The 20316-nt window shown below is 34.0% G+C and overlaps 1 protein-coding gene across 3 annotated transcripts in view; it reads left to right on the top strand.

Moving 5' to 3' along the window:
- The window catches only part of dac (dachshund family transcription factor), a 141705-nt gene that overhangs the window by 62556 nt on the left and 58833 nt on the right, over window positions 1-20316 (top strand). For all 3 annotated transcript variants that reach the window (XM_089099574.1, XM_089099573.1, XM_089099572.1), the window contains exon 8: window positions 4358-4441. In XM_089099574.1, coding sequence (XP_088955700.1) covers window positions 4358-4441 — 84 coding nt within the window. The remainder of the gene's footprint in view (window positions 1-4357; window positions 4442-20316) is intronic.

Raw genomic sequence — 20316 nt, 5'->3', positions numbered from 1 at the left:
TATTAAACACACAAAGGGAAGAAGTCAAATTGAATTTGCGGATGGATACAGGAGTAGATCATTTGTAACCTGTTCCCAGCAAGCAAAATTTGTCTAAAATATTAAAACTGCATTATTTATTCCGGTAGTTTCATAGATGCTTCGAAATAATATAAGTACAAAAAAGGCGAAAAATATGAACATATAAATTGGCCTATTCCGTTGGAACCGGAATTCTGGAAATAAGATCTCACATAGTTTTTCCGCTCTTTTCAATAGTCTATGTGGGGACTCGGTACGACCTGAGAAACATATTGTTGCTGGTGAACAAACAATTCAATCAACAAACAAAATAATTATCAACAAACTTGACGGTTTATAAGTCTTGTCCTCTTAGGATAACCCTGCAATCGAAGTAAAAACAAGGACATGAAAAATGAGCTTACCGTTCTACCAATTTAGCCTATTCCCTTATTTGCTTGAGATAAACTTGAGCAAAATTATCCTAAGATTTTTGGGGTATTTTTTCTCTAATTTTTCTTTAACTGAAAACTACTTTTTTAATGCTTCATCTTACCTGGTCATATAAAGATATAGATTAAGATTTTTTTTTAGTTTTGCCAGATTCTTTGTAATATCGGAAATAGCAAGGGTCAAAATCTTGGATTGCGGTTTTCTCGGAAAGGGTTTTCGAGCAGTAGAACAGCTTCGCTGTCATGTCGTGAATGCATATAGTAGCTTTGCTCGGTAATGCTCAAGCTGCTCGAACCGCCAAGAGATTATCTTTAAAAATAAAATCTAAGATCTGCTAAGAAAAAGCTGAGAAACAACACAGTACTAGGAACATTTTGTAAAGAGTTATCCAGCTTCATCTGTACTAAATCCTTTTAGCAGGCAACTGTATTTGGTAAACTTAAAATACTTAAAAAGACATATTCTTTTAACATTGCACAGAGATGTTCTCAAAGAGAAGTTTAGATTCCAGCAAACTTATTCATATGTTAGATTTAAGGCCCTGGAATTAAACTAATATATTTTCCTTTAGTATTTGGCGATATTTTATTATACAAAAATAGAATCTAGGTTTTGAGCGAAGTATTAAACCTTCAAATCTCCTGAAGCGATTTTAAGGTTTTTTTTTATATACTTAAGTCTCATAATAGTTTTGTGCGTGGGGAAAGCAAGCGGGCTAGTATAAACAGGAAAGTAGGCTCACGATTCCATTTTTGAAGAGAATGCAGGTCTTTCCTCGGAGATTTGAATTATTTCGCCTCTTTTCCCTACCCTTTGTGTCTTGAAAAGAAATAATTTGTATATAGTTATCTGAGTTTAGAGTAATAGGGGTTCATGGCCACCCCAGGAACGTAAGCCGAAATGTATCTTGGACGAATGAGGCATCTTTTTGGCAACGATATAAATTCCCTGAAAATTTAGAAGCGGGAAAAATATAAGAAGGTTATAAGGGATTATGGATAATTGTCAAACATGGAGAGCAAGGGAATCCCGCTGTTGATCCCTCCCCTTTCTGTCTCCTTGGAATTTCCTTGGGTATGTCATTGTTTTAAAGCCATCATCATGTTTTTATTGCTATAAATTTAATATACCTTCTTGGAGATATACTCATTTTATGATACGTTGTGCCTGCCTTCAATGATTTGATTTTTGCAAAGTCGATTATTCCAAAACATAAAATGTAAAATGTTTACTAGCTTTTGTTCATTGTTGTTTTGTTTTTCTTCTTTGGTGCAAAACACATACAAATCCCCTAATTTTCTCATTAGGAGGGAACTGACTCTTAGACTGACTCTTAGGATTTTAGCATATGGCCACCCTCACCTGAAGATCTTCAAAGGCGCTACCTTTGAATATGTTGCTGTATTTCGATTTTTATTGCCCTTTGCTTGCTCTTTAGGTTAAAATTTAATTATTTCTAACCTTTTTTCTTGTGAATGAAAAGTTCTGACACAATTGTAGAAATGTAAATATTATTGCAAGTTTAGACGGTCCCCCTGGCCACCATCTTAGTATGTGCTTTGTTTCGATTGGATTGTACTTGTCCATCTGTTTGATTTCCAAACCCCCTTTAAATTCCAACTAATAACAATTATGATCCGACCATCACTTTTCTTATCCGAAGCTGTAAATTCTCGGTCGTTTTCTCTAGTAATCTTGCATTGTTTTTGTTCCATTTAGCTTTTGTGATAAAATACGTTCATGGCCTGGTTTCTGTTTACGAACCTCTTTCCAACTTCTATTGAATTATTTAACCCGTGACAAGGCTTCTATGCAAATGAACCTTGAACAATTTTAGAAGCTTTTCTGAATCCTTTTTGAGTGTTTTTACATGGTTTTTTTCCTCCATCATTTCAAAAAAGGGGAGCCGTCTCAGTATTGCCATATCGGATTAGTAGCGGAAACTTGGGTTTCCTTAATGAGTTTTGTAAGATTAAAAGCTAAAAGCATTATTGAGTAGGGAATAGAAAATGTAGAAAGAAAAACAAACAATCCAAAGCCTTGGGCAGTTATGATATTGAAAGCCAGGGATTTTTCAAAAGACTTCTCACGGGTGATTTAAAAGCTTTTGTTATTTGACATTAATAGGGCGAACCAATGGCTTAGAAAGTCAGGTAGATTAAACTTTCGACTATTTGAAGGGGTATCCATAATTTAGGAGCAAAAAGCGAACACGAAAGAGAATATTAGACAATCATTCCATTTTACGAAAAATTAAGCAATAAAAACGGCTTTTAATTTTGATACAGTGAATAAATACAACAAACTAAAAACTTAATTAAACAAACACACTCCGAATATTTCGACCCCACGTCCGGGAGCCTTTCTCAATGGAAAAAATGGGACAAAATGAAACCAAAAATGTTCTTTATTTAAACTTAACTTACATCGAAATACAACATACTAAACACACGAAGAGAAAGAAAAAAAAGAAATATAAATAAATAAATAGGAATCAAAACTCACATATTAAATAACTCTTCCATGCACTAAGTGTTTATTTTGTTGTATTTATTCACTGCTTATCAAAATTAAAACCCGTTTACTTGCTTAATTTTTCGTAAATGGAAAAGCAGTGTGGTGTAAGAAATTATCATTCCATTTTGTATTTTGGAAATTAAGATTAATTTAAAATTTATATATTTTTTGACTTTACGTTTTTGTATTCATTGGTAAAACTACTTAGGAAAAACCATGGCCGTCTAAAGTCTCTTTGGCCATTTAAAAAGTAGCTAAAATTCACATGTATAAAGCAAGGTAAGGAAAATACTAATGGAGAACTGTATATATTGTTACTGTTTCATGGTATTCAATGATATAACTCTTAAATATTTTTTATGATTGAAAGATTACGTAATTAAACCCAATTGGTTGTGCCAGACCCTGCTCAAGAAGGCCGTGCAACACCAGATTGACATACTACCTCCAATATGAACAAATACTTTAGGCGTATGTAATGACATACGAGAATCTTTGTCAAGAGCATACTGATCAAAGCCCTGTAAAAAGTAGTTACTTTACAAATTAGAGAGACTAAAATTTTCAATCATTTAAATTTGTTGCCAAAAAGATCCCGTAAACCCACTGGTTTAGTTGTAATCAGAAATTGTACACTGCCTATCGCAAGGGTAATCAAAATATGAGCCTCATTGTTGCCACTCGAACAATACTGCAATATATATAAAAAAGAAAACTTTAAAAACGAAAAAAGAAAAACATTATTTAGTAAAAATTGGTTGCGACGCGGGTCACCATGCCCAATCTCTTCAATGATACATTTCAATAACGTTTTTTTTATTTAATTCCTAAGTTTATAGTTAAAATAAAGATTTTAATACTTTGATATATTTTTGTGTAATAGGTTATTGTTAGGTTTCCGTAATGAAGTATAAATTGAGGTCAGAAAAGTATCAAAACCATAGATAAATATGCTAACGGCATGAATTAACTGGGCATTGTCATTTAAGCTCATTTTCAAGGAATTTGACTCATTTTCAAGGAATTTGAATTTTATCAAAAAATTGGGTTCTTTAATGTAACTTTTGAAACCAGGGAAAATTTTCTATATCTTCCAAGTTATTTCAGGAGGGTATTCAGTTCAAGTGTAATTGTTGATTTCATTTTATTCGGTTTATTCGATTTCATTTGAAATTTATTGCTATTGTTTAATCTTTTCAAGAAGCAGACGTCGTCAGAAAACACTGGAAATAATGCCATTCTTTTTAATTCGGGTTATCAGAAAATATTCTCGTTCTTTCTAAGAAATTCGAAAGCACTGAAGCGCACAAAATTTAATAGTCCGACATTATGAACAAAATTTATTTCTGATAGTTTTGCCGCAGTGGGACACTTCTTTCTTTTCTAGCCGAACTCAAAATGGAATTGGTGCGTGAAAGGGAAGCTAGAGAAAAGATGGAAAAACAATTGGAAGAAGAAAAGAAGATCAAAGGTAAACTTTTATTTCTTTTTCTTAGCTGAGAAGGCTTAATGATTTCGAAATGGTTTTTAAAATGGTTCATTTAAGATAAATAAAATAGAAAATTTATTTGATGATCCCAACAGCGACTGTTTTTTCCGTTGTAAAATTAGACTATAGCCAAAAATACCCTATCATGATAGTTGAAGCTTGAACATTGTTAAGATGTCAGTATTAAGACTTTGGTTTGATTTTACACAATTATACTTTGTGATTGTGAATTTTTTTTTAGATTTTTGCAAAAGACCCCAAAACATTTACAAAATAACGTCAAAATCAATACAATAATTACGTCATCGAAATTAAAATCGTAAGAGATTCTTTCTGGAAGTTTAAAGCCCATCATCTGAGAAAAAAAGAAGAAAAATCCTTATTTTGCTTGGGTAGCAGTAATGTCTCTTTTTTCTTGCCAACACTAGCAGGCTACTGGAACACCCTCGGAAAATATTTAACGACTTATTTGAAAGTTAATGCTCATATCTACGTACTTCTTATATATTTGTCTTGACAAAGCCCGAGTAGGGTGCCATAGTACCAAAAATGGCACTTTTTAGTGCCATTTCTAGATTTGAGAAACCTAGAAAGCCTAATAATTGCACAAATTGAAATCACTATCATTGAGAACCCTTGGGTGGAGCTCTGCATTCTCCCATCGTGCGTGCAGCAGTAGCATCAATTTAGTAAAGTGCAAACTGCGGACCAAACTAACTGAAACCTAGAAAACGCGCTTTCTAATTCACTCTCGTTTGGTAATGGTAAATCATTATACGGAAGCGAATCTTAATTCAGAAACCGAAATTTGAGAATTTAAAAAAAAGAGCCTGAAACTCCTTAAACATGACGTGACTTCAAATTGAAATAAAAAGTATACCATTAAAATCATCTTTGTCGTAAAACTGATGACTAAAAATTCATTATCCCCCATCTTGAATAACGAGGACAATCATATTTTTGCATGGATAACACTCATATGTCCTTTTTTTTCACAGTTTTTTTCGTTTGTGCCTTTTAATATGTTCAAGAACACGCTAGTTTAGAAGGCTATTCTACATATCTTTCGAAGCTTGAAGTTTTTTTTTGTCGCCAGAATAATAGTTTCTGAGAATTGCCACCTAAAATTTTTTGTACCTTACAATTTATATTCCCAGGCTAACAGAAAAAAATTATTAATCCAGACTTTTAAGATAAAAATAAGTTCAGCGTTCTTCATGCGGTTCTTGTAGCTATTTTCTCTAAAGAATCAAACAGTTCCTGGTAACGAACTCTAAGTAAGGAGTGACCCGGCTCAATGGTAATCGAAACTCTAGAAAACGGGATTTTGGTACCAATAAATACATCAAAAGAATCAAATTTTAATGCTGATTTCAAATATATTAGTTTAATCAAGTTTAATCCTACCCATAAAAAGTTACGCGGAAAGACCCCCTAAAAGCTATAGAACCTTAATGAAAATCCCACCATCATATTCAACGTATTAGTGAACCCTACTGTAGAAGTTTCAAGCTCCTTTCTGCAAAAATGTGGAATTTTCTATTTTTTGCCAGAAGAAAGATCAAGGAAGCGTGTTTATTTGTTGTTGTTTTTTTCCTAGGTGCGATCATACCGACCCAGTGTTCCTAAAATATCGTGGGAGGACTCATTGGATCGGAACTTAAATGTCTATTGCCCTTTTAAGTGACCAAAAAAAATGGAGGGCAACTCGGCCCCCTCCCACGCTCATTGTTTCCCAAAGTCACCCGATCAAAATTTTGAGATAGCCATTTTGTTCAGCATGGTCGAAAATATGATAACTATGTCCTTTAGGATGACTTAATCCTCCAAAGTCCTCGGGGGGAGGGCTGAAAGTTATGAACTTTACCCGATATTAACATATAGGCCTAGTATTGGCTATTGGGAAGTATACAGACGTTTTCAGGGAGGATTTTTTCTGGTAGTGGGGGGGGGGGGGTGGCTCGGGGATTATATGGGAGGATCTGTCCATGAAGGAAGTTTTCATGGGGGAAGGGACATTGCTATGAAGGGGACGCCAGATTTCCCATTATTATTTAAAAAAAAGATCAGAAATTAAACAAAAAAAAACAAGTTTTTCAACTGAAACTAAGTAGCGACATCTAAAATTGAAACGAACAGAAAATATTACGTATATAATTTGGTTCGCCGCTTAGTCAATACCTCGCTCTTTAAGCCAAAGATTTTTTAGTACTTTCATAAGAGCTGTTTATTCTAATTAGCGAACTTTGTGATTAAGCGGTCATTTTTAAAGAATTGGAACAAAATTCGAACTTTAGCTTAAAGAGCAAGGTATTGACTAGGGGGCGAACCCCCTAATATACGCATTAAAAATACATGAATATTGAAGTTCGTTACGTAAGTTAATTCATAAGTTACGTATATTTATTTCTAATAAAAACGTTCGTAAATAAAATTAAACAAGTTTCGAGAAAGCCATTTAACCAAATAAAATTAAAATTTATATCCAAATTTTGTTTTGATTATTCATTTACGGTGAGCCAAAATCAAAACCTGCATTAATTCAAAAACGTTCAAAAATTAAATAAAAAACCAGTTTTTTTAACTGAAAGTAAGGAACGACGTTAAAACTTAAAACGAACACAAATTATTCCATATATGAAAGGGGCTGTCACCTCCTCAACGCCTCGCTCTTTACGCTAAAGTTCGACTTTCTCACAACTCTTTTTTTTTATTCATGACGGCTGAAATTTTCTCAGTTAGCAAATTCATCTAGTTTTTTTTTACAAATGTTTTTAGGTACGGGCTGGCCTACTTGGCCATTGGTGATTTTTTTTTCAGACCTTGTACTTTTTTATGTCCTATCTTGTACTTTTTTATTATTTCATGGTCGCTTTTTTGACAATAGACCCCCTCTCTCATTTTCCCACATGTAGCCCTTAGTTAGATTTCTCCACTAATTAAACGTAATTAAACGTCATAAGTTCTTTATTGAAATTAAACAAAAAAAACAAGTTTTTTTAACTGAAAGTAAGGAACGACGTTAAAAGTTAAAACGAACAGAAATTATTCCGTATATGAAAGGGGCTGTCCCCTCCTCAACGCCTCGCTCTCTACGCTAAAGTTTTTCATTGTTTAAAAAAATAGAGTTGTGAGAAAGTCAAACTTTAGCGTAAAGAGCGAGGCGTTGAGGAGGTGACAGCCTCTTTCATATACAGAATAATTTCTGTTCGTTTTAAGTTTGAATGTCAACTCTTACTCTCAGTTAAAAAAACTTGTTTTTTTTATTTAATTTTTTAAAATCTTTGACTTGATAGAGGTTTTTGTTTGGTTTTACCGCGCATGAATAATAAAAAAAAAATTTCATATTAATTTTACTTTTATTTGGTTAAATGGCTTTCTAGAAACCTGTGTTATTTTTATTTACGAACGTTTTTATTAGTAATAAATATACGTTACTTACGAATTAATTTACGTAACAAACCTCTATATTCTTGTATTTTTAATACGTATATTAGAGGGTACGCCCCCTAGTCAATACCTTGCTTTTTAAGCTAAAGTTCGAATTTTGTTCCAATTCTTTAAAAGTGACCCTTTAATCACAAATGCTGTTAATTAGAATAAATAGCTCTTATGAAAGTACTAAATAATCTTTGGCTTAAAGAGCGAGGTATTGACTAGAGGATGAACCCAATAATATACGTAATGTTTTCTGTCGTTTAAGTTTTGATGTTGCTCCTTACTTTCAGTTAAAAAACTTGTTTTTTAATATATATAATTTCTGATCTTTATCTAAATAATGCTGGGAAATCCGGCGCCCCCTTCATAGCAATTTTCCTTCTCCCATGAAAACTTCCTTCATGGTAAGATCCTCCCACATAACCCCCGACCCACTTCCCCCCCACTACCAGAAAAAATCCCCTCTGAAAACGTCTGTATACTTCCCAATAACCAATACTATATGTTAACATTGGGTAAAGTTCATAACTTTCAGCCCCCCCCCGGGGACTTCGGGGGAGTAAGTCATCCAAAAAGGCATAGTTATCATATTTTCGACCATCTTGAACAAAATGGCTATCTCAAAATTTTGATCGGGTGACTTTGGGAAACAAATGAGCGTGGTAGGGGGCCTAGTTGCACTCCATTTTTTTTGGTCGCTTAAAAAGGGCACTAGGACTTTTAATTTCCGTTTGAATGAGCCCTCCCCCGATATTCTAGGACCACTGGGTCAATACGATCACCCCTGGGGGAAAAAACAACAAAAAAACAAACAAACAAATAAACACGCATCCGTGATCTTTCTTCTGGCAAAAATACAAAAATCCAAATTTTTGTAGATAGGAGCTTGAAACCTGCGCAGTAGGGTTCTCTGTTACGCTGAATATGATGGTGCGATTTTCATTAAGGTTCTATAACTTTTGGGGGGTCTTTTCCCCTTTTTTCGAAAATCAGCCAAATTTTCTCAGGCACGTAACTTTTGATAGGTAGGACTAAACTTGATGAAACTTACATATTTGAAATCAGCATTAAAATTTGATTCTTTTGATGTATCTATTAGTATCAAAATTCTGTTTTCTACAGTTTCGGTTACCATTGAGCCGGGTCGCTCCTTACTTACAGTTCGTTACCACGAACAGTTTGACAGGTTTTCTACATTCTCGAGTTGATCCAATCTAGTTTTGGCTGAGATATTTTGCGATATATACTAAAATATTATTTGAAATAACTTCAAAAAGTGGATAGCCATGGAAGGAATCAGTATTATCTGATTAAAAGAAACATGCTGCATATTATAAAGTAACAGTTTCATTGTTTTAGTGTTTTCTTTTATTCATCATAAAAACAATAATGGGTTATTGAAGCCCGCAATAAAAAAACAATTAGTGAAGTAGACGAAAAAAAGAAAATACTGTCCTCACTCTGTGAGTATTCCTGCTAATCAAACTTGCATTCTTTAATAAAAAAGCGTCATTTTTCCTTTTCTGGAATGTTCAACTCAATTTAAAATTAATTTAACTCGTTCTGAAGTAAAGCTTAGCCGGATCTAATTATATGAAACTAAAATTTGAGACAGTCCATTCATTCCACCCTCAAAGTTACCGCTGATATATTTTACTAATAGCCTACTCAGATGACAACAAGAAATTTACTCTCTTTCAAGGAAAAGTTAACTTGGCCTAATATAATCAAGAGACGAATCTCTTCTCTCTCTTTTAATTGCTCCAAGGCTTGAAATTAACTTATAAATGTAAGAGAGAATTGTTTTCTACTCAATTCTCCAGTCAATTGTTAATCCGAAATCTGTTTCCAAAATCATTCTGCATAAAGTTTTATGTTTCTAGCCTTGAAGTAACAAGAACAATAAAAACAAAATCTGATTCTTTAAATTTTTTAAGTGGAAACTTACACAGCCATATACCTTTTGAAAATTAGGAAAACCGGGGAACTCAATTTTTGAAACAGTTCGTGGTATTGAACTGTAAGTAAGGAGCGACCCGGTTCAATAGTAACCAAAACTCTAAAAAACGTAATTCTGATACGAATAGATACATCAAAAGAATCAAATTTTTATGCTGATTTCAAATATATAAGTTTCGTCAAGTTTAGTCCTACTCATCAAAAGTTACGTGCCTGAGATAATTTGCCTTATTTTCGAAAAAAAGGGGAGAAACACCCTCTAAAAGTCATAGAACTTTAATGAAAATGACACCGTCAAATTCAGAGTATCAGAGAACCCTACTGTAAAAGTTTCATGCTCCTACCTGCAAAAATGTGGAATTTTGTATTTTTTGCCAAAAGAAAGATCACGGATGCGTGCTATTTGTTTTTTTTTTTGTTTGTTTTTTTCCCCCAGGGGCATGGGCGCCCATAAGCAGAATTCCAGGGGGGGCAAACCTCATCTAATTGGCACTTTTAATGATATATAATATAAATATCAGAACAAAAATATAAAAATAAGGCAGCATAATTCAGCCAGGCCCCCCCCCCCATCTGGGGGCCCATGCCCAGGGGTGATCGCATTGACCCAGTGGTCCTATAATATCGCAGGAGGGCTCATTTGAACGTAAATTAAAAGTTCTCGTGCCCTTTTTAAGTGACCGAAAAATGGAGGTTAGCTAAGCCCCCTCCCACACTCATTTTTCCCAAAGTCACCCGATCAAAACTTGGGTTCAAAATGTGTTCAACATGGTCGAAAAATACAATAACTATGTCTTTGAAGATGACTTAATCCCCCACAGTCCCCGAGGGAAGGTCTGCAAGTTATGAACTTTGCCCAATGTTTAAATATAGTATTGGTTATTGGAAAGTATACAGAAGTTTTCAGGGGGGATTTTTTCTTGTAGTTTGGGGGGGATCGGGGGTTACTTTGGAGGATCTTTCTATTGGGGAAGGGATATTGCTATGAAGGGGGGGGGACCAGATTTCCTAGCATTATTTTAAACGATCAGAAATTAAATTAAAAAAAATATTTTTTTTCAACTCAAAGTAAGGAGCAGCATAAAAAATTAAAACGAAACAGAATTTATTATGTATATGATTGGGTTCGCCCCCTGGTTATTACCTCGCTCTTTACGCTAAAGTTTTTTTTTGTACTTTCATCAGAGCTATTTATTCTAATTAACGGTCTCTTTGATTAAGGGGTTATTCTTAAAGAATTGGAACAAAATTTGACTCTGTCTCACAACTTTATTTTTTTAAACAAAAAAAATCCTTAGCATAAAGAGTGAGGCGTTGAGGAGGGTACAGCCCATTTCATATATGGAATAATTTCTGTCCATTTTAATTTTCAATGTCGCTCCTTACTTTCAGTTAAAAAAACTTTTTTTTATTTAATAATGAGAACTTTATGTGCAGATAGGTAGTTTTTGCTTAATTGGCACCAAGTTTGAAAATAAAGAACATGTGTGAAAAATCAACATCTCTTGAAATGTTGATTTTCAATCAACAGGATTTTGCGTGAAAAAAATACATTATTATGGAGCTGAAGAACTGAAGAAACTATAGGCCTATATTTCCTAATTGCTGCAGCAAAAGACACGAACTACTATAAGTCTAAGCTATGCACTAATATGGACATTATTAAGATCATTTCATATGTGGAAATATATCATATTGCTACACTTAAGCTATTTTTCATTCCGTTGTATTTGCAATTTCGTGTGATTTTTTTGGGTACTCTTGCAATATGCGGGCCTCTCGGGTTAACTACTATAGAGTAGGCAATGATAAAGCCCGTTTTTAACATGTTTACCGCTGTAGACTAGACAATGATAGCGCGCAATGATAGACTAGACAATGATTGCGTATACGATATCAAACTGTGATTTTTTGGAGTTTAGGGGGGGGGGTACCTAGGTTAGGTTACATTTTTAATATAAGATATGCTTTACCCCCCACCCCCACCTGTTCCCATGTAACTAAAACAATTGTTTATAAAATAAAACATAATAATACTATTTTATTTTATTTTATTATCTTTAACCAAAATTGACTTCTTATAGAGCCCCAAAAATACAAGAGTATTTTCTTTTGTCTTAGCTTTCTTTATGTCAAATAATGTTTTTTTTAGCTTCTCTGGAAGCTGATATCGCACTAGAACATTTTATTTATTTAATTTATTACTAGCCTTATTTTACTAGCCTTACTAGCCTAATTACTAGATCACTAGCTATGTTATATTATATAGTACTATATTACTAGCCTAGCCTATAGTACTCGCATTAAAAAAAATATATGATGTGATTTTTTTTTGGTAGGTATAGGTGGTGCCACAATAAAATTATTAGTTTTGTAATGTAAAAGAAGTTAGTCCAACTGGGAAGAGTGGGGGTGGGATTAAAATTTTAAAAAAATTACAGGGGTTAACTGTTTGCCAAGTAGTTATATTGTTTTTAGAATTCAGGATGAAAAAAAGAGAGAAACAACTCAAGATCATCTGGATATGAATTTGGAAAATTCTACTGCATAATTAAGGAGTGCTAGAACAAAAAACTATATTATATTGTACTATATTACTAGCCTATAGTACTATTATATAGTACTAGCTAGTACTATATTACTAGCCTTACTAGCCTAAATTTATTTTATTTGAACTAGCCTCAAATAGGCATGCAAAATAATGCATTTTATTTCATGTGGGAACACTATGATGCCCATTTCCCTTGGTCAATTCTTGTTTTTACTAAAGAATCGTTGATTGACCTCTATACTCAAAATGACCTTTAAGTTTTCTTTGTTATATTTCCAGTTTTATACTATTACCTTAATAGCCTCCCCCTACTTAAGAAAATAGATGCAAAAATTGTTTTCTAATCTTTTTCTGTATAAGTTTCCATTGTTGTTTTTCTTTCTGGTTTTACTCATTTCAATTGAAATGCGAATGCAGCTGCTATAGATGCAATCATCTTATTAATTGGCTGTTCATCCACAAGAAATTCATTAGGTTTTGACAGGGTGTTTTTTCATTTCTTCTCCGTATTCATTCCAATTTCCCAATGGGTCCCAAGTTACTCAGTTTGAATAAGCAGTAACCAAATATTAATAAAGAAGCTCAGGTGTTTTGTAGACTTTTCCCATTAACAGATGGGAGAATACGAGACCGCTCACACAACAGAAAACTAATGGATGTTGCGAATAATTCAGTTAATGGAGGGATACATAAGGTTTTGAAATTTGATCTGACTGATAACAAATGAGCATTCTTGCCTTGTTCACAAATGAAAAAGTGTCCATTGTTTCATCACGGATACAGAGGAAATGATGGTTCCGATCCCACTTGTCATGCCTTCTCTTTTTTTCTTTTTTTTACCTCATACTTCCTGTTTTAATAATTTATTTGTTGACAATTAAAGCTCTGTGCACAAGAGAAGAGAGAGAAAGAAAAAGAAGGGAAATTCTGCCTCAGGGACTGAGGAAGTACGGGAGGTCTTACCGCAGTTGAACCGAAAAGCGTCGCAATTTCACGGACGGACGGGAGTAAAGAGTCAAAACCGATACATTTTTGGGTATATGGTTGCTAATGCTAAAAGAAACTCACTTAAAAAGGCCTTTAATAAAAAAGATTATTTATTTGAAAGAGGCATGTAAGCGTGGGTTTTTTGGAGGAGGAGCGAGGGGGTAACAGGTATATTTTGGGGGCATATCGCTTTGGAGTGCGCAAATTCAAAAAAGTAGCAAAATCAGGTGGGTGATACCGAAAGTACGAGAATTGGGGGGGGGTGGCTCTTAAGGACCTTAATATTTCTTAAGTGCACAGATGCCGGAAGTTTTCCACATGTATATGCCTGTTTTGATCTATGCGTGGACTTTTTTGGAGGAGGAGCGAGGGGTAACAGGTATGTTTTGGGTTTATATCGCTTTGGAAGTGTGCAAACAAAAAAAGTGGCAAAATCAGGTGGGTGATACCAAAACAACGACAATTTGGGGTGTGGGTCTTAAAAACCTTAATATTTCTATATATAATAAGCGCAGAGAGGCCTGAAGTTTTCCACATGTATGTGCCTCTTTTGAACTTTGGGAACACGCACATATGCAGATGTGTCGGCATACGGAAAAGTGGATAGAATTCGTCACAACCTTCCAAACCGGCTAATTGTACAAATAGTGGGGGAGGAGTTTATGAACTTGGGGGGATCCAGATCGGTAGTCTGTACCTGTCACTTTAAGCCACTGCCGCCTACTAAGTCTCGGCTTCCTCGACACCACTGGTTAGGAATTAAAATTAACTAAGCCCCTTCCCCACCAAGTGACTGAAGAAAAATCGTGCGCCGTAACTCTTCATAATAAAAGCCTTAAAAATCATATACGAGTAGTAGACAATGCCGAAAGTGTATCTAGATGTGAAGCTAATGAGCAGTTTTCTTACTTGAACATATTTTGGAAACTTCAATGATAAATGCCGCGAAAGAGATTAAGGCATTTTTTTTGGCAAATCTTCGAACAAGAATATTGACGAAAAATGTTACTCGTTATTTCAAGCTCAAAACATCAAAATAGTTAAAATTAGGATGATATCATCACATATTTGGATTTAAAAAATATTAATATTAAAAACTCAGATTTGCCTAGAAGAGACCAAATACGTTTTTTTCATGTGGTAAGAGCCTTCAATAATGTTCCAGAGGAGGAAGGGGACAGTTTTACAAGAAATATCTTTTGCGAAAGAAGTGTCATAAATATTTCAAATGAAAAAAAAATTCTATTTGACGAATAGTTAGTTTTGGACTTCTCGCAGTGGCAGAGGAGCAGATTTTTATGCTCAGTGTTTTGTTATGAATTACTTAACTGAATAATGATCTTCAGATTAACGTACCCATTTCTAAATCCAACACCTTTATATAGTATTCTTTATTTAGTTGAATGGTCAGCACAAAGATTGTTCTGTTTTATCTAGATGAAGAGGAGTAGCTTGGCTTCCCCTTAAAACTATGGGCCTTAAAGTTATCTTTTATTAGGCGATATTTTAATAAAAGGTTACACTATTAAAAATATTCAAAAGAAGAACGAAAGAGTCGAGAGTCCAATTTTACTCAATTACTCAAGTAAGGCAGAAACACTCCTCCCATCAATTCAAACCGACAAGTGGATAAAGGATTTGATTTTCTATCAGTAAATTTCTTATCCTGGCATAGCTGGTTAAAGTTGTAAGCCCCCCTCCCCTCTTCTCCCAAGCAATTTTGCAGTGGGAAATTAACCAAAAAGTGAATAGACTAAAGATCTAATTCAGTAAAATTAAATTTATCAAAACTTAAGTTTTGATAAATTTATCAGTGATTTGTGAAAATGGTTTACTTCCTATTTGTAGTATAAGTTATGACTAATGATCTCTGAAAATGCATGGATTTAGAGCTATGCACAAAAATATAAAAATAACCCCCGTTTAAGAGACCCTACAGATAGTAATAAGAATAATCTGTATTTAAAAGCCTTTCAAAGCCATATACAAAAAAGACAAATACTAAAGAAAAATCACACTCCATTTCGCATCCTTCCCTTCAATACAAAATTTCCTACTGCCATAACATAACGGGGAGACCCGGACCTCATTAACCCACGAAGTAGCCTATCTTCCCCTTCTTGGATAATGCAGTGGCTCATATTTAGGGTTAATGAATACTATAAATGCAACTTATATGGTATTTATATATAATTTATAGATAACAAATGAGCAAAATGTATAATTCTGCTCATGGGTCGTTTATCTGACCAGTAAATCCAAACGTTGCAAAACCCGTGAAATATTGTACCTGATCTTTTAGCGTGTATTAAAATTTCCTACTACCACAATTTCCTACTACCCAACTCAATGGTAACCGAAACTGTAGAAAACGGAATTTTGATACCAATAGATACATCAAAAGAACTAGATTTTAATGCTGATTTTAAATATATAAGTTTCATCAAGTTTAGTCCTACCTATCAAAAGTTACCTGAGAAAATTTGGCTGATTTTTGAAAAAAAGGAAAAAAGACCCCCTAAAAGCTATAGAACCCTAATGAAAATCACACCATCATATTCAGCGTATCAGAGAACCCTACTGCGGAGGTGGCAAGCTCCTATCTACAAAAATGTGGAATTTTGAATTTTTTGCCAGAAAGATCACGGATGCGTGTTTATTTGTTTGTTTGTTTTTTTCCCCCAGGGGTGATCGTATCGACCCAGTGGTCCTTGAATATCGTGGGAGGACTCATTCGAACGGAAATTAAAAGTTCTAGTGCCCATTTCAAGTGACCAAAAAAAATGGAGGGCAACTTGGCCCCCTCCCACGCTCATTTTTTTCCCAAATTCACCAGATCAAAATTTTGAGATAACCATTTTGTTCAGCATGATTGAAAATATAATAACTATGTCTTTTAGGATGACTTAATCCCCAAAGTCCCCGGGGGAAGGGCTGAAAGTCATGAACTTTACCCAATGTTAACGTATAGTATTGGTTATTGGGAGGTATACAGACGTTTTCAGAGGGAATTTTTTCTGGTAGTGGGAGGGGGGGAGTGGGTCGGGGATTATGTGGGAGGATCTTACCATGAAGGAAGTTTTCATGGGAGAAGGGACATTGCTATGAAGGGGGGCGCCGGATTTCCCAGCATTATTTAAAAAAAGATAAGAAATTATATATATAAAAAAAAACAAGTTTTTTAACTGAAAGTAAGGAGCAACATCAAAACTTAAAACGACAGAAAACATTACGTATATGATTGGGTTCATCCCCTAGTCAATACCTCGCTCTTTAAGCCAAAGATTATTCAGTACTTTTATAAGAGCTATTTATTCTAATTAACGGCATTTGTGATTAAGGGGTCATTTTTAAAGAATCGGAACAAAATTCGAACTTTAGCTTCAAGAGCAAGGTATTGACTAGGGGGCGAACCCTCTAATATACGTATTAAAAATATGAGAATATAGAGGTTCGTTACGTAAGTTAATTCGTAAGTTACGTATATTGATTACTAATAAAAACGTTCGCAAATAAAATTAAACAGGTTTTGAGAAAGCCATTTAACCAAATAAAAGTATAATTAATATTCAATTTTTTTTTTATTATTCATGTACGGTGAGCCAAAATCAAAACCTGCATTAATTCAAAAACGTTCAAAAATTAAATAAAAAAAAGTTTTTTTAACTGAAAGTAAGGAACGACGTTAAAACTTAAAACGAACAAAAATTATTCCATATATAAAAGGGGCTGTCCTCTCTTCAATGCCTCGCTCTTTACGCTAAAGTTTGACTTTCTCACATCTCTATTTTTTTTTAACAATAAAAAACTTTAGCGTAAAGAGCGAGGCGTTGAGGAGGGGACAGCCCCTTTCATATACGGAATAATTTCTGTTCGTTTTAAGTTTTAACGTCGTTCCTTACTTTCAGTTAAAAAAAATTGTTTTTTATTATTTAATATAATTTATAGATAGCAAAATTTATAATTCTGCTCAGGGGTCGTTTATCTGACCAGTAAATCCAAACGTTGCAAAACCTGTGAAATATTGCATCTGATCTTTTAGCGTGTAGGTACATTAAAACAGCATTCGGAGTAAAGTCTACTTTAGGTTAACTATGTGTACTATTTACGTATGTGTTTGGTTACAAGTACGGCATAATTGTCTACCAACATTTGGGAAATGTCACTGGACATCTATACTAAAGGGAAAAGGTATGCATTTTTCTCGCCCTCTGATAATTATAACTACAATAATATTATATTTTAAAACTCTTTCTGACTTATACGAAAATGGATGCATATCGCATTGAAATTGGCAGTACAAAATCATAAAATTTTAATAATCATATGAAATTGATTCATTCGAATTTTTACTAGAAAAATTTTAGTAATTAAACTACGCCAAATATTATTAAAGGAATGAATTTAGCTTTTTATAAGATTGCCAAACTTTATTACTTAACTAGAAGTTCCAATTAAATACGTGGCTCTCTTGACAAGGATTTTGTCGAGTCTCATTTAGATGCAGTAAGCACTCGCCGATCTGGGGATCATTTTTTTTGTGGGGGGGGGGGGTGGAGAGGATTACAGCTTCCATCTATATTATCTTCCATCTACTATTACCAGCTACTTTCAGTGATATAATAGCATTTAGTAACTTTATAAAAGGCTATATTCATTTTTCTCAGTCCTGGGCATGCACTATTTAATTAACTTTTCTCTAGTGAATTCAAATGTGGGGATTTTGTTAACATACATGTTTTTTTGCCTGGTTTGGTATTATGCAAACATGCTTTGTTGTATACGGCCTAAACAATTTCAAATAGAAATGCAAGTCGATCAGTTTTGGATGTTAAGAAATTATTGAAGCTCAGAATATGTGATTGAATGAGCCCTTCGTCGAGTTTTTAGTTCCATCTGTCTATATGACAACCCTTGAAAAAAAAATGAAAGACATGCTGCTCTTTGCCAAGCCAACGCTATTGTATTTACTATAATTTCTATCACAAAAAAGAAGAAATTTGAAATCCTGTTAGAGCGTTCATCATTATTAAGATTTTATCAAGCTTTCTAGAATTTAGATACAACAACTATCTTTTCTATCTATGTTTCAATCACCAATGAAATATCAGTGGTTTTACAAGACTAAAGATACGTTTGATTCTACAAAAGAATCAATTCAAGAATAGTCACGTTGAAATCTGTGCTTAAGTAGTTTCAGTTGATCGCGATTTTCTGTTTAGAAAAAGAGTGAAGAATACGATTTCGATCCTAAGATAATGAATTACAAGTGGTTCATTTTAATTCTCTTAAATTTCACAAGCATTTCTGTATAGGAATCATTTACGGAAAATTTTGTTTAGATTGTTTTTAAAAATGAAATTGTCAATAGCCCCTTGTAGTAAAGAAAAAAGAAGTAAATAAAATGTCAGTCTTCCTAAGTTAAACTACATAAAGTACAAAATGTAAACTTCTTATTGTGCTTAAAAAGCAGCTTTACAGTGAAAGTAAAAAACGAATTAAAAAAAAACAACTTAAAATCGGCGTAAATTTGGTTGCAAAAATGTCAAACCCAAAAAGAGTAAAAATTACCATAAATGAGAAAATAGAGCCTAATAGTTTCTTTATAATAAAGAAACTATTGATTAAGATGTATAACCTGTTAGGCTAGTAAAGGAACACTAATTTTTAAGAATATACTGATACCCAAAATAAGCCATTCCTGTAAGTTTTAGTATTAACATTTAGGAATTTTAATAATAAAACTCAATACCTTAATGTAAAATAAAAATAGAAAAGCTGCAAAAACAAACACGGCATATTTTGTTTGTAGAGGTACAGCATGGCTGTATGCCGAAGTTGGAAGGGTATTGGGTGAGGAGGGGGCACGGGTCCAAGAGTTCTACTTTGAGCCCCCATTGAAAATGATTGCATGACTCTAATTTCAACCAGGGGAGACATGCCCACCATTTTCTGTTTTTAATGTGTTTTTATTTTTGGAAAACTTTTGAAATTAGCCTCATATTTGTAATCGTTTAAGTTATAAATCTACCTAAACCAAATTTGTGGGAAATTAAACTCCATTAGCGAAATATGTGTTTAGCACGTTTTAATTTAGGACAGCGTTACTGCGATCTTAAGGATATTTAATTACGAATATTTCATCATAAAGTATCACTTTCTGATAATGATTGTAAGTCTAAAGAAACATGCCTGTGCGTGTAAATTGTGGTGGGAGGACGTGAAGTTATAAGAGACATGAGGGTAAGATACCTGCTCAGGGCCCTCCCCTGTTAACGGTTTCAAGTACTTGCATAACAAGTCAGTCTTTCTATTAAAACATATCTCTGAAGCCCCTGTTTTATATAGGCAATTCATATAGTTTTTGGTCCTTACTCCCAGGACTGCCCAAATCACACTGCATTCTAAGATGGACTTGTTGACCCTTAGATCGCTCTGAATCAACTGGTAACTTCAAATCTTGATCCGATGGAATGCACTGCAGGCTGTGGGGCACTTGAGGGACTGAAGGGATTCGAACTTGCCCTGCGATTGATCCTGTCCCTCAAACACGGCACTATTTAATTTGCGATCCAATGAGCCCTCTGCCAAGTTTCTACGACATCTAATTCAGTAAGATGTGGCTGTAGGAGTAAATAATACATGAGAGACACATCACTCCTTATAAAATCAATGCTAATGCATCGACTATGGCAAATGTTCGGTTTTTTGATTTTGAGTAATATTCTCATAGAGGAAAATTTTCCTAAATCATAAACCGTCTCAATGTTTTGGGCAGGGAAGAGAGTGCAAAAGCTGAAACTACTTTTATTGCAGGGTAAGCAATAGGGGCACTAATTCATAAGAATTTAGGGGCGAAAAGTGCATTTTCCATAATCCTGGGGGATTTTCAAGTTTTTCCAGCAGTTTCAGTAAAAATACA

Source organism: Artemia sp. Qi Xiang Cuo, chromosome 13 (genome assembly GCF_049724085.1).
Source record: "Artemia sp. Qi Xiang Cuo chromosome 13, ASM4972408v1, whole genome shotgun sequence".
NCBI lineage: Eukaryota > Metazoa > Arthropoda > Branchiopoda > Anostraca > Artemiidae > Artemia > Artemia sp. Qi Xiang Cuo.
This window is presented reverse-complemented; position numbering and strand designations above follow the sequence as displayed.